A 15427-nucleotide genomic window follows, 5' to 3' on the forward strand; every position below is an offset into this window, starting at 1 on the left:
ATCTTTAATATTTGGTCACTTTTGTATGATAGAAATCATTGCATCCCCCATTTGCATGATTTTAAAGGTTGTGTAAATCTGTGGGCTGTCGGTGGCCTGCCATATGAGGCAGATCAAATAACCACTCCTGATATTGACAATTGTTACATGATGAAGTGTTCAGTGAGCAGAAACAGCAGAATGATTGAATGACATGAATACATAATTTGTGATCAATTTATTTAAACATGGGTTCACAGCTATAGATGTAAAGTTACTGAAAACCTAATCTTGAAAACAAAATAAGCATCTTCCACTAACAATGCAAATATGTATGAAGCAAAGAAATTAAACAAAGTATTATAATCAGAGCCTAAAAAAAAATATCCTCTAAATTTTTCATGAAATGTATCTATCTGTCTAAGCAATATTAAAAAATGTCAAAAGTTAATTTAAAAAAACATTATCAGATATTAGTGTGCTCTATTTTGATTTGTGATATTCCTACTGTTTCATTCCTAGTGTGTGAAGGACCCTTATAATGATCAATTCCCCCAACACATATAAAACTGTTTTGAAAACTCTGCATGGTGAAAATAGACATATGTTTGAAACAGCCTGATCTCCAATTGAAAGAGAAATAACCAGCTCCAGCTCCACAATCAAACACTACAACAGTTTCATTGTTCATGTACATCTGAAATTAGTACAGATCCATGTCTTAAAATCACAGTGACAACATGAGCGAGTCCCTGGCAATAAATAAATAAATAAATAAATAAAATCTCACTTATACATGATTTCACAGTAGATATATTATGGATTTTGTTACCTTTTTGTTTCCAGCAGAAAAAGAGAAAACAACTATTAAATCGAGATCTTGAAGAAATGTATTATGACGTGATCACTTCTGATTAACTTTTGTGTTGCTTATCAATGGAAATTGGGTTGTTTTGCATCTGTGACTTTTTTTTTTTTTTTAACATAAATATAAACATATTTAATATAAAGACAAATCTCTGTAAAAGTACCAATAATTTATTTCTGTAAAGTAGTACAGAAAACAAATTTAGTTTATAATGTATACAAAATGTTCCTTCACAGGATTAATTAAAAAAAAAAAAAAGTTTTTTATTATCAGTTATATTTCTAAAAAATAAAAAAAATAAAAATTGTATTTATGTGTTTGTAGAACAAACATAACAGTTCTGCTTTAAGTGTTTGTTATATTAAAACTGTATTTCTGTCATTCCCACAGTTGTTTGCGTTCTGTCCAACAAGAGACGTCTCAATCTGACACAGAGACACTGAGGAGCCAGAATAAAGGCCAAACCCTGCGTAGAGAGGCTCTGGGAATGTGGAGTGGAACGTGTGTAAGTGTATGACTCTGTTTGTGTCAGAGATGCTGTAGAAGGAGAGAGTGCCAGCTGGCCAGTCCAAATACACCCCTACCCTTTTAGAACGAGATGAGGATGACGGTAGATGCATTTTAGTCCTCTCATTATTGTGCCAGGCTGAGAAACTGTTATCAGAGCAGATGAGCCTCCATGACTTCTCATTGGATCCAAACTCACAGTCATTACTCTCTCCTTTCCTCCTGATACCTTTATATGACGCTGAAACATAGACTCCGTTCTTTCCATTCCACTCAACCTCCCAGTAACAGCGTCCAGACAGACTCTCTCTGCACAGAACCTGAGGATAGCACTTGAATCTCTCAGGGTGATCTGGATATGACTGTGCCTCTTCTACATGTGTCACAGTTCTGCTCCCCTCAGACAGACACAGATGTGTGTGTGTAGTGTTTGGGTCCAGTGTGAGCTCACAGGCATCTGTACTCAGACAGGAATAGAAATCAGAGAAAGATCATAGAAAACACAATAAATGTAGAAAAAAGTCTCACATGTGTGTGTGTGTGTGTGTGTGTGTGTGTGTGTGTGTGTGTGTGTGTGTGTGTGTGTAAAAACCTACATCTTCGTAATCCAGCTGTGATCCTAAACTTGCCCTCATGGTTCAGACTGCGAAAAAAAAAAAAAAGTTAATTTCTGCCATAATTTCTGCCAATTATTAAAACAAACACAAAGTTTTTATCTAAAATCTGTTAGTGTTTTTCCTATAGTTTTAAACGTACAGATGTACATGTGTTTTATGTCAGCACAATATATATGTATATATACAAAGTTCTGTCATGAAACTCTAGACGGCACAGGCTAATAGGTCCTTAATTCAATCTGCTTGCAATCACATCATTCTCTATAGGGCACAGCTGATTGGATCCTGTTGAATCAGTAGACAATGAGCTCACTGCTCAACATTCAAAATACTTGGTCAGCATTTGCAGCACACTTTCAGAAAACCTCTACCTTTGTATAGATCTGCTAATTCATGTACGCTATATTGTACAGCAGCAGCATGTCTTACTTTCTCACAGCAGTGGGTGTATAGGGTGACCACCCATCCCGCTTTGCGCTGTACCGCACAGCATTTTCACCCCTTGCTCCGCACGTTGCATATTGAGAAAATGTCCCGCATTTTCATCAGTTATCATATTAAGAAAACGTGTGTGTGTTCTTTTGCCTTTTTAAGAAAGTATTTTATTTATTCTTTTTGCGGCGTAGTATTTCAGTTTCATTTTTTTTTATATATATTTAACAGCGCTTTGTCAGAAGTACAAATACAACAGCCGTTTTTTAAATCCTATCCAATGGTTGAAAGGAAAGGAGTAAGCACGGTCTCTAGTAAGTTGTGACGGCTGTCAATCAAAATGTGGAGCGGTGATTCGTTCCATGTGTTGGAATGGATAATTGGATGGATAAATGGATAATTCGGTAAATTTCAATTTAACAGAATTTATCAACTTGCTGCCTGCTGTGGTTGTTTTAATTCACATCCTTTCTAAAAAATATGAAAGTTTTTGGTTTAATCTATTCTTAATATATATGACTGTCAATTATCTAATTTCATGTTGTTTTATATTTTATTTGTTCATTATTTATTTTGTTGGATTTTAGTTGGACTTGGTCAGAACTGTTTCAAAAATAGTTATCTGCATGATGCCTGCTGCCTTTGGGCTCAGTGATGTTGAATTGAAATGACGTAAAATAAAGACATTGTGATGTAATGGTGTTTTCTGTAAGGGACTAAAGAACAAAGTATTTTTATCGGCTGAAAGGCAGAACACAAATGTTTTTATTAAGTTAGATAAACATTATATAATAACATTATATTTGTCCCACACAAACTTGTAATCGTCCCAAATTTGGTTTGTTTGATGGTGGTCACCCTAGTTGTGTATGTATTGGCAGCAGCAATAACCAACAGCAACTGCAGCAGCAGTAGCAGATCTATTCCGCCAAGGCCAAACACATCAACATTTTGTCAACCGTTTGACCAAACGGTTGTAAGAACGGTAAGGAATGGTTCCAGTTATGTTTCTACTTGAGCTTGGTTCGGCATGGCACGATTACAAACTGTTCTCAGCCCGGAAATCCCAGCATGGTTAGCCAACCGTGCTGGGATAATGCATGTAGTGATGTCGCCATTTACATCTCATATCGTCTGTAAACTCTTGCATTACCAAAGCAACTTTTGTATAACACATTTGTATAACATTGCAAAGAGCAGCCGTTATCAGCCCCACAGTGGAAAATTAAACCATATCCGTACAGGATGGGTCGGATCAGCACAGAATGGAACGGTTAGCAAGGAGAAAGTTTTGGCCTGATGGTGGACAAGCAGCTATTGTCATATCCATTACCATGCCAAACACTCAGAGAATTGTCATGACAGAAATTTGTTATATGTTGTTTGTATTTGTACTGCATGCCATTTCTATAGGTGTTACTTCACTATCATTTTGAAGATTCCATGAAAAAAAGATATTTTTGGATGTGCATGCTTGCTTTCTATTGTTGTTTGTTTGTTTGTTTTTAAATCCTTATTAATTATTTTTGTACTGTCTCCAAATTTCTGTCTAGTAAATTGGTTAACAATAACAAGTAGCAAATCCTTGTTCATGGCTGTGATGTCACTTAAATAAAGCCATATATTTCCCACAAACCATCTAGACATCCTTAAAATAAACAAATTTACTTCTCTAAATTTACTAAAAAATAGACTTCATTTGAGATGTATTATGTGAAAAGTTAGTTTTCTTACTAAATGTTTTTTTTTCTAGTTGTAAGTAAAATCTTCAGCATTTTGTTAGATTTATGTAAAAATAGAAAACTATTTGCCAATGCGGTAAGAAAAATAAACTTGATTCACTGTGTTCTCAAGGGTGCCAAAATGGTCAGAATCTATGCTGATTTGATGCATCTCAGTATCTGAAACAAAAACTTAGTATACACGTATAACTAAATACACACATATAATTAAATACGCATGACAAAAAAAGTCTTATTGTACAACATACTTGAGTATCTCCAATTTGCAGGTTGGATCATTCACTCTAGCCAAGAGAACCTGACCACCTAATTCTCCTGGATAATTGCAGCTGAGGTCCAGCTCTCTCAGGTGTGAGGGGTTTGAAGTCAGAGCTGATGCCAGGACAGAACAGCCTTTCTCTGTGATAAAGCAGCCAGACAGTCTACAAAGGCAGACATTTAAAGATGTTGAAGACATAAGATATCTCTCTCTCTCTCTCTCTCTCTCTCTCTCTCATAGAGAGAGAGAGTTTGGTCAGAACTAGTATTTGAACAAAATATGGTCTTCTGGTACCTTCTGTTGTCATATAGTGCAGTGTCTGGATTCACTTCCAAAATATATTTTATATATTGTGTTTAAAATCATATAGTGTAAACTTCCATTGATAGTGAAATGTGAGCTTGTGAAACACCTCAGTATCTCCAGTTTACAGTGTGAACTCTTCAGTCCATCCGAGATCATCTCCACTCCTGAGTCCTGCATGTCATTTTTGCTCAGGTTCAGCTCTCTCAAGGGGCAGTTCGCTGATTGTAAAACTGAGGCCACATTTGCACAGGACCGATCAGTGAGATTACAAATGGACATTCTGTTCAAAACAATAATAATAATAATAATAATAATAATGATAATAATAAAACACTAAAATGCATAGCAGGTGAAAAAAATATTAAAATGCATAGTAGGTGAACTGACTCATGTGTATACCCCAATATTGCAGCAATTTTCTTAAATATAACAGACAGCTAATCAAACTATTTCGCTTTTTGTGCATGAAAGTACAAAGCGAGCATACTCTTGTGCATAAACATACATTTCAAAATATATCAATAGACAGTCATAGTACTAGTATATCAATGAAACTGATCTGAAACACAAACCTCAGTATCTCCAGTTTACAGTGTGAACTTTTCAGCCCAGCTAAGAAAATCTCCACTCCTAAATCCTGCAGGTCATTGTTACTCAGGTCCAGCTCCTTCAGAAGACAGTTTACTGATTGTAGAGTTGCAGAAATCACTTCACAGGACTGACAAGTGAGGCTACAGCTGTCCAATCTAAAATAAACAGAGCAAATTAATTACATTCTATTATGTTTCATATGAGGTGATAATATGTAACATCCTGATGATATTAACAACAACACAATCCATTCCAATTATTTAAAAATCTGGTCAAAGATCAAAATCAAGCTTTAATGCATGTCTAATACTGTCAGGAGTAGAAGGTACACATTCAGACACTGCTTCACAAACCTTAGTTTTTCCAGTTTACAGCTATTTAGTCCAGTGGAGAGCAACTCCAGCCCTGAATCCTGCAGGTTGTTATTACTGAGGTTCAACTCTCTCAAGCAGGAGTCAGTTGACTGTAGCACTGAGGCCATAGTTTCACAGGACTGGTCGGTGAGTTTAGAGCCAGACAAACTACAAAATAAAAGGATTTTTTACACCAATACCAGCCTTGGGAAACGTGCTTATGTTTTTTTTTGTTTGTTTGTTTTTTAAACATTCAGTTCTTCAAATAGTGTTTGCATAATTTTTTACATAGTCATTGTTTTAGTCCGATGTCTATTCATGTTTCCATTTAATGTTTATACAATTTCCAGATTAAAGGCATACATTTTTTATTTATTTAAAGTCTCACCAAGTTTGTGTGTGTTCACACTTTTTTTTTTTTTTGACACTGCCTCAAAAATAATATAGAAACAAGAATACTTTGGAATACTTTGTGTAACTTTTATTCAATACTACTAATGTCTTTTTGGGTGTTTATCATTTAATATTACCTAATTTTTTCTGCAATCTATTGTTTTTTTGTTTTTTTTGGGGGTGTTCTGACTATATTCTTTTCTATCTTTAAAGACAACAGTGCTATTCTTTCCCAGTATCTAATCTAATGTATAAAATGATATGTAGCTGACCTCAATAACTCCAGTTTACAGTATGGACTTTTCAATCCAGCAGCGAGCCGCTCCACTCCCGAATCCTGCAGGTCATTGTTACTGAGGTTTAGCTCTCTCAGGCATGAATTTGCTGATAACAGGGCTGAAGCCACATATTCACAGGACTGTATGGTGAGTTTACAGCATTTCAATCTATAAAGAAAAAATATTACAAATATATTATTGTGCTGAATATTACAATAAAATGATCGATTGAAATGAAATGATCTCTAATATTTTTACATTTTATATAAACATACCACCACATAAAATAATACAATTTTAAGAATATTTTTTAACGCACAGTAAGACAAAAAATTATTTAGTGGGGAACAGCGCTTAATTAAGTCATGCATAAAACCAGTCATATTTATATTGGACAATCAATTGACTCGATTTCATTCCCAACATGATCTGTATACTTTCCAAATGCCCTTTTGCTTCACAATATTTACAAATGATGATGATATTACTTTAAAATATTTGAGTGATAACAACCAGTAACTGACCTCAGTATCTCCAGTTTACAGTGTGAACTCTTGAGTCCAACAGAAATGAGCTTCACACCTGAGTCCTGCAGGTCATTGTTACTCATGTCCAGCTCTCTCACAGGGGAGTTTGCTGGCTGTAGAGCTGATGCCACAATTTCACACGATTGATCAGTGAGATTACAGCCTGCCAATCTGAAATGAAAGAATATAATGCAAGAACTATTACAGGTAACAACAGGTTGCTGTATAGTTCTTTGGAGATCAAAAATGTTTGATATAGGCTTTCTTCAAATCAATGTTGGTTTATGGGTTCTTTATCTTATTAACTTCATCAAAACTCACAGTGCTTTTCGACAGTTCCTCACAGCTGGTACCAGTCTCCTTTGAGCCTCTATGGATTTTGTGTTGTATTGCTTGAGGTTTAGCTCTTCCAGCACATCCTCTGCCATCAGAAGCATGTTAGCCAAAGCTGAACAGTGGATAGAAGACAGATATATTTTTCTTTTTCCTTTTCCTTCAGCTTTAAGGAAAGCCTGAATGTATTCAAGAATAGAAGTATCTTTCATTTCAATCAAGCAATGTGAGAGATTAATCCATCTTTCTGGTCTAACATTCTGCTTTTGACTTTGTTTGAGGTTTTTTGTCACTTTCTTCATGGTTTCAGGGTTGTCCTCAATGTGTGTGAGCAGACCTTGGAGAAGTCTCTGATTTGACTCCAATGAGATGCCATGAAGAAATCGAAGGAAAAGATCCAGATGTCCGTTGTCACTTTTCAGTGCTTCATCAATTGCACCCTTCAGAAACACATCAAGTGAAACTTCATTGGACTGCGGTTTGAACTTTCCTCTCCCTTTCTTCTTCTTGAACATTTTCAGAACATCACTGTTCTTGTTTAAATAGTTGGAAAACAAAAACAATGCTGCAAAAAACTCTTGAAAGCTCAGATGAATAAAGCAGTACACCTTCCTTGAATAGATCACAGATTCCTCCTTAAAGATCTCAGTGCAAATCCCAGAATACACCAAGGCCTCGTTGACATCTATGCCACACTCTTTGAGGTCCTCATCATAAAACAGGACATCACCATTCATCAGAGCTTTGAAAGCCAGCTCAGCAAGTTTTAAAATGACATCTCTTTCTGACTGCAGTAGCACCTTTGGATCTTTCTCATTTCTCTCACCATACTTCTGCCTCTTCATATCGGTCTGAATGATCAGAAAATGTATGTACATTTCAGTTAGTGTTTTGGGGATTTCTGCACTGTGATCTTGTTTTAGGATGTTCTGAAGCACAGTGGCCGAGATCCAGCAGAAGACCGGTATGTGACACATGATGTGAAGGCTTCTTGCTGTTCTTACGTGTGAGATGATTCTGCTGGCTTGATGTTCATCTCTGATCCTCTTCCTGAAATATTCCTCCTTCTGAAGGTCATTGAATCCCTGTACTTCTGTCACACGGCTGATGTAATGAAAGGGGATCTGACTGCCTGCTGCAGGTCTGGATGTGATCCAGATGAGAGCAGAGGGCAGCAGCTCTCCTTTAATGAGATTTGACATCAACATGCCCACTGATGATGTTGTAAAGGCATCAGAAACTTTCTCACAGTGTAAAAATGTCAACATAATTCTACTTTCATCCAGACCATCAAAGATGAATAAGACTTTACACAAATCATATATCTTTGTATCAAACCCAGAAAGTTCTGGGTGGAAGTCGAGCAGAAGTCTGTGAAGGCTGTACTGATCATCTTTAACCAAGTTGAGTTCCCGAAATGGAAGAACAAAGAGAAAATCAATATCCTGATTAGCTTTGCCCTCAGCCCAATCTAGAATGAACTTTTGCACAGAGACTGTTTTTCCAATTCCAGCAATGCCTTTGGTAAGAACTATCTTTATGTTTTCTTTTTCGTCGTTTCTCTCATAACTTGGATCAGGTATGGGCTGGAAAATGTCATTGCAGTTGATTGGAGTACCTTGTAAGCGTTCAGTCTTGGCTTTCTCTATTTGTACAACCTCATGTTCTTCATTTACTCCTTCACTTTCTCCCTCTATTATATAAAGTTGTGTATAAATCTTGTTCAGGAGGGTTTTATTCTCTTGTATATCGATTCCTTCACACAAACTCTCATACTTGTTCTTCATGCTGGTTTTGTGACTATTTTTGAAACGCTGTAGGATGCCATCTACTGGTTGGTAAGAGTTCAGCTGCTCTTCAGCAGGACCGGACCTTCTCATGTGTGGGTGTATATCGGGAAAAATTTCAGATCCTTTTCTGCACTGAAACCATACATCATCTCCAGACAGGTACGTAGACTGATCTTGATCCATCTGTTTCTTTTTCCCACTGCAGAAACAAAGACAATAGAAATACAAAAACATTTTTGTAGACTGAAATCAATTAAAATATTAAGACATGGTGTCATTTGTAGGACTTCCTATTGATAATATAGGATATATGAAGATAATAATATAGGATATATTGAACACTCTGAGACAGTATTATCTTCGATATAACTCCCAATTTAGCTATTAAATGTAAAGGGATTATAAACAGAGACTTTAGAGATACAAAGACAGTGCACTAATCTGCCGTGCAAAGGCAAAAGACCGTAACTTCGTTTTTGGTCGAAAATGAGTTATTTATATTTTTGGCACATTCAAGACTTCCTTTATCATGTGGATGAGTATCTTGAATCAATTCCGTTGTTTTTTCGAGAAAATAATGAGTTGTCTTAACAGTAACTTCCAAAAGCCCATGAGAAACCAAGGCAGAACACCATAACACCAGTTACCGCTCTTTGGCTTTGTTTTGGAACGCTCAAATAGAGTTACGCTACTCTGCCTTTGTTTAGCCGCGCGTCAATATGAAGTTACTGTGCCGGTGTTCTATCAAATAATGCTACCTATCAGATTGTACGGTTATCTGCCTTTGTTTTACTGTCCATTAAAATTAAAATTACAGTGTAGCCTGTGTACTTTGTGCACCTGCCATCCATCAGTCCCTGTAACTTCTGATGTCCACAGAGCTTTGTCCTGCACAAACGCGGTCAGAACATTTAGTATGGTCTGAAACCGCTCCATCGACAAACATGCGATATCGATCGCGAAGGATTATGCAGAGTTGACAGAAAAATGTTACACGTGCTGTAGCAGATGAATACAACAAAGCACTAAAGCCCCGCCTCACCCAGTTCGTGTACCGGACCTGGTTGAAACACTCATGCATCTAGCTGGCAGAGTGCCAAAACTTCGCCGGCGCCTTCAACACCGCATGGTCGAGCCAACGCTGGACTATTATATCTATGGAGGTATTTTGTCATGCCAAATGTATTAATAATGCCATGAGAATGCAACCAAAGCACAGGATAGCAATAAGTAGATGACTATAAATACTTGTAAATCATACAAAATAAATGCCATGATCACTAGATTTTATACAGGTGTTACTATAATGATTTTGTTAATGGTGATCAGCATCCAAATATTGATAATGTGGAAGTTACTGCCATTTGCCTTGGCATGACTTCTCACTTTTTGCTGACAATACAAAGGCAGAGTACAGTAACTTTAAAATAGTGGTCAAAAGTCAAGTTTGAGCTCAAGATTTTTTTTTATGTATATAATTTTCATCACTAAAACATCTATTTGCCAGATTTCCAGTGTCCTACCTATAATTAATTTGGCGGGACAACTAAAAATATTTTTTCTCAGTTCCACACTCTAGCGAGTTAAGGTCTTTTGCCTTTGTAGAGCAGTAACATTACTTATGAAAGGAAGAAAGTGCAATGCACAATATGGCAGAATAAGTCCCTGTTATAAGCTATGAGGTGAAGCACAACATTACAAACTTTGATTTGAAGCAAAAAAGACAAATCGGACAAGTCTGTGTACTTAACGGCTTTAGTGATAGAAAGAACTACAATCCCATTAAGTTTTATCAAAAAAAAAAACAATAGCGAAATATAAAATTACTCATTTAAAAAATGTTGATTATACATAAAAACAATATATTTTAAGTTTATTGCAAAAATATGCATGTACTGTATATTCAAATATTTAAATATTTTGAGAGTTGAGGGAGACTGACTTATTATGTCATTTGGGGTTATTCATGGGAGGAGCTAATGAGATATTAGGGTTCATTTGAGATGTACCTCACCTTGCCTGAAATTTAGACGAGAGTAGGTGGCTGCAGTGAGGGGAGAAGTGAAATAAGCGCAGCCAAGATGGATAGTTTTCCCATCTCGTAGTGGATCAGACACCTCCGAAATCAATGGTGGATGTTGCGTGATTCACACTCAAGTGCTGTGTTGCTAATAAATGTGATGTATTTTAAATTCTGTTACTTTTATATGAAAATAAATCTTATAGATGTAAATGTAAATAGATGTAAATTTGTAAATTTGTTGAAATGTAAATTTCTGAATGGTTAGTTGATGAATTTATGTTGCTGATGTGGAGTTAACCATCTTCAAGTCTTTGTATATTCTGTCATGATAATCTATAAAATCGCTCATGTGGGAACTGTTGTAAGATGCCTACGGAGTGACATGCTATTGCATTTGTGTTACGTTCTGTATTGCATGTGAAAAGAGGAAGCGACAGCTTGAGCAGACTCACAAATGTGCTCGACTACAACAACTCTTCCTCTTCTCAACATGGACTGCGTGTTCCTGGGGATGGGGTTTATGTAAATTTTAGGGTTAGTGATGTCACTAACCCGAGAGAAATGTTGTGTAGTCCCTATCAGCCGTTTGTTGTAGTCCTTAAAAAACAATTATCTTCCTTTGCTTTGAACTTTGCGGATGTTGTTTATGCTCAAACAGCAACATTACACACTAACTAAAGTTAGAAAAGTGAAATCATAATCAACCACCCCATTAAGCTGTGTCGTCAGCATGTGGTTTCCCATCATGCTTTTGATCAGCGCAGTTGGAGGAGAGCAACTGCGCCTGACTGCAAAATCCGGCACTGACACCTCACCATCTCGAGAGTTTTTTGATACGAGCAGAAAGACATCAGAGCAAGTCGGACCACACTCTGAGACATTTCTAACTGGCATGCATCTTGCGGTGATCACCGGTAATCGGTTCTGGGCAGATTTTGCTCATCTCAAACAAGCCTCTTTTGGTGCATTTTGCTTGTTTCAACTCTCTGATTGGTGGAATTTGCTGTACAGCATTATGGGTAATGTATTTTTTTTTTTCATGAATTCTGATGTTAAACAATTATTTTAAAACCAAGTTGAATATAATGCAGGCATAATAGGTTTATAATTTATTGTTAAAAATCAATTTCCCTATGATCAAACTTTCCTTGAAAGGGACTTATATACAAATAAACTTATAAATAAACTGCATGCTCTCATCTACAGATACATAACGCAGCCACTGTAGTGCTTACATTCACATTTACCTAGAAACATTTGGAATTAGACAAAATGTTAAAATTAGAATTAGTTTCAGAACTTGTATTTAAATAAAATAAAGGATGTAAATTAATAAAACAAATGGGACTTAGCTCATTTCCTGTAAAATCTCCAGTAATATGTATATTTAATAATATTTCCACTTTGTTACATGATTCCATTCCAGAAGATAATTAAATGAGCGTTAATGGACGTGTAAACACACCTGTGTTTGAAGTGTTCTACTTTATCACTGAATTTAGGAGGCTCAGCCATGGATCTGTCACTCTTCAAAGACACACAACTTGGTAGTGGAGATGCTTCTTTCTGGAACTGGTGGTGAACAGCACAGGCCTCCATTTTCTCTGAAAGACTGCAAATACTTTAATTAAAATACATACTAGGCATCACCTTGAGATTTAAGCTTAATATATACCTTACAAAATGCTGTTTAAAGTAGTAACTTTTAGATTTATGTCACACTGCAGGACAGTATCAACTGAGTTGTTTAAACCTAAAATGTAGCATTTGACATTAAAGATCACTCATGTAATTTGTATCGTCTACATGACTCAGTGATCTCAAACTCAATTCCTGGAGGGCCACAGCTCTGCACAGTTTAGCTCCAACCAGCTCCAACTCACACCTGCAAGGAAGTTTCTAGTAATCCTGAATACTTGATTAGCTGGATCAGGTGTGTTTGATTAGGGTTGGAGCAAAACTGTGCAGAGCTGTGGCCCTCCAGGAATTGAGTTTGAGATCACTGACTTAGGCCATAAATCAGAACCGGACGTTTTCTTCTCCAAACACATGATCAGCAACAGGTTTTTTTTTTTTTTTTTGGATGATCACTTTCCCGGACTTGCACTCAAACAGCATTGCAATAATTTCCCAAAATGTCATTTGTGGGGAAATATTTCGAAGTCTGTAATAAGACTCCATAACACACCCCACCTACTGTCAGAGAGTGAATTTACATATTTGTATTAAGTCTGAAAATACACAACAAATAAATTTGCTCAAAGAAAGAAAAGTCAAAAGATATCCGAATTGGCCAATTTGCTTGTAAAACAAACAAAAAAAAAAAAAAAAAATCAGCCATGAAAAATCATGATCAGTGCATCACCATGAAGAATCAAGAATAATATGACTATATTCATGTATAAACTCACCTGGCCTGCAAGTGTCCTACATTATCACTGAATTTAGGAGGTTCAGCCATGGATCTGTCACTCTTCAAAGACATATAACTTGATAGAGATGCTGCTCCCTGAAACTGGTGGTGAACAGCACAATCCTCCTTTTTCCCTGAAAGACTGAAAATGCTGAAATTAATTAAAAAGCCTGTATATATTTCATGCTCAATGTGAACCATGTTAAGCCCTGTCTGTGAAACCAGGCCAAGGTCTTTCAAAACTTTTTGGTCACACGATTACAATTTTATTTTTTACAAGTATTCAGCTGACTTACTTGGGTTGAAAGTGTTCTGCTTCATCACTGAATTTAGGAGGCTCAGCCATGGATCTGTCACTCTTCAAAGACACATAGCTTAGAACTGGAGATGCTGCTCTTTGCAACGGATGATGAAGTTCACTCTCTTCTTTTCTCTCATCATAAAAACCCATTTTAAAAGTAGCACTTCCTTCCTCTCTCTCCAGATAAACACTTGGCTTTGGCGGAATGGATTCTTCTTCCTCCATAATAAGCAACGAATGTCAAACTCCGTGAAAACACAAAGTACGTAAATAAAGCATAGTTGAACACCACTAAATATCTTCAGAGCAGTTCAAAATAAAAGTCCTGACTGCGCATTTTCCTTATAGCGGTTAATGGTAGGCTAATCATATTGACTAACGGTACTGTACCACTGAAGGAATATTTAAATATCTTTATACAGTTTTTATCACGCTGCTTCGGCAGATTAGACGACCTACGAAATCAGCCTTCAGAAAATAGTGGATTTAATATGGTATCCCATTGATTTTAAATGATTTTGTTTTGGATCAAAGTCTTCTCACCTTAAAGTGAAAGTATTGACAAACTCTGTTAATAATTACCTTTCGTACAATGTGTTTGTAATCCGACACTTCACAAAACGAACTCGAATGAAAGAAAATATAAGTATCGTAGTTATAGAAACAGAACCTAGCGTTGTGTGTGTGTGTGTGTGTGTGTGTGTGTGTGTGTGTGAGAAGACATTTTGTAGAAATCGTGTCTTTACCCAGCAAACACATTTACGTTGTGGCAATGTCTTTTCACGTTGCATTTCTACTATGGCAGCGTCGCTGTCTACGTGCTCGCAACATTGTAACAACGTAGAATTGTAATAAGACGTGACAGGGCTATAGCAACGTTGTTGCGCGACATTCAGCAACTGCGAGACGATGTTCTGACAATTAATTTTTTATGCTATATAGATATCCCCCATTTAGCATGTTATGTTTTGTTGTTCATTTTTAAATAGTCAGATAATTATATACTTTTTAAATAATGTTTATCCTTATTATTATTTATGGGCCTAACAGTAAATTAATTATAATCAACACCTGCAAGTGTACACTTTGAAGAGTAAAAATGACATAAAAGGTTAGTTAATTCAACATTATTAAAGCTGCATATGGTAGCCTAATCAAATTCCACTTCCAAAAGTCATTTGTGAAAAAAGAAAAAAACTAAATTTATTTTTTAAATATTATAAATAAAAGATAAAAAGCAAAGAACATTTAATGAACAAAACCGGGTTCTGTACATGGCAGACAGGGGAGCATAGTCGAAAGCCAGGCGATAAAGCTCAATAACCGTAATCAGTCCAGGAAACACCAACAAATCCAGAGGAGCAAAGAAACGAATGACACTAAATAGCAGACAAATCAAAGGAAAAACTAAACAGGTGTGTGAGCCGTTACAAACATTTTTTTTCTCTGTGCGTTTCCAAAAAGAAAAACCATCTATCAAAACCATTTGGGAAGAAAACCTAAAACAAAGTTGTCCCGTTTATTGGACTCTGGATTGAGGAGGATATGGCAAGTACAAACCTGTTAATAGGTATTACTGTCATATAGCTGTATTATTGTCATAAAAGTTCAGTTCTAAGTTCTCATTAATAATCCATTACTACAAAAACATAAAGTAGCCATAAACAGGTCAGATTTCTTCTTCAGACAGAGAGAGAGAGAGAGAGAGAGAGAGA

At 36.2% G+C, this 15427-nt stretch overlaps 1 protein-coding gene across 4 annotated transcripts; it reads right to left on the minus strand.

The window, feature by feature from the left end:
- Window positions 1-200: 200 nt before the first annotated feature.
- LOC307158568 (uncharacterized protein) lies at window positions 201-14483 on the minus strand. 4 transcript variants are annotated; one of them, XM_079871271.1, is made up of 13 exons: window positions 13708-14483; window positions 13410-13553; window positions 12464-12610; window positions 7523-9174; window positions 7174-7300; window positions 6850-7023; window positions 6320-6493; window positions 5655-5822; window positions 5283-5456; window positions 4817-4990; window positions 4394-4567; window positions 1951-1997; window positions 201-1811 (listed from the first exon to the last, which is right to left on the minus strand). In XM_079871271.1, exons 1-13 carry the CDS (start codon window positions 13935-13937, stop codon window positions 1204-1206), a joined length of 3993 nt encoding a protein of 1330 aa, XP_079727397.1. In that variant the 5' UTR covers window positions 13938-14483; the 3' UTR covers window positions 201-1203. The 4 variants fall into 4 exon arrangements, 3 of the variants coding, with proteins under 3 accessions (XP_079727397.1, XP_079727396.1, XP_079727398.1); XM_079871270.1 differs by having other exon boundaries at window positions 7174-9174; XR_013821249.1 differs by having other exon boundaries at window positions 204-1811; window positions 4817-4940; window positions 7174-9174.
- Between the last annotated feature and the right edge of the window lie 944 nt (window positions 14484-15427).

This window comes from Squalius cephalus (genome assembly GCF_949319135.1).
Source record: "Squalius cephalus genome assembly, chromosome: 5".
In the NCBI taxonomy this organism is placed as follows: domain Eukaryota; kingdom Metazoa; phylum Chordata; class Actinopteri; order Cypriniformes; family Leuciscidae; genus Squalius; species Squalius cephalus.

Excerpts from the sequence above, each read along its gene's own strand:
- LOC307158568 (XM_079871270.1), bottom strand. The coding sequence starts at position 13,937 with ATGGAGGAAGAAGAATCCATTCCGCCAAAGCCAAGTGTTTATCTGGAG. Across the intron at positions 13,554-13,707 it reads GCAGAACACTTTCAACCCAA|TCTTTCAGGGAAAAAGGAGG; the intron begins GTAAGTCAGCTG and ends CAGCATTTTCAG. Across the intron at positions 1,812-1,950 it reads CACAGCTGGATTACGAAGAT|ATGCCTGTGAGCTCACACTG; the intron begins GTAGGTTTTTAC and ends GTCTGAGTACAG.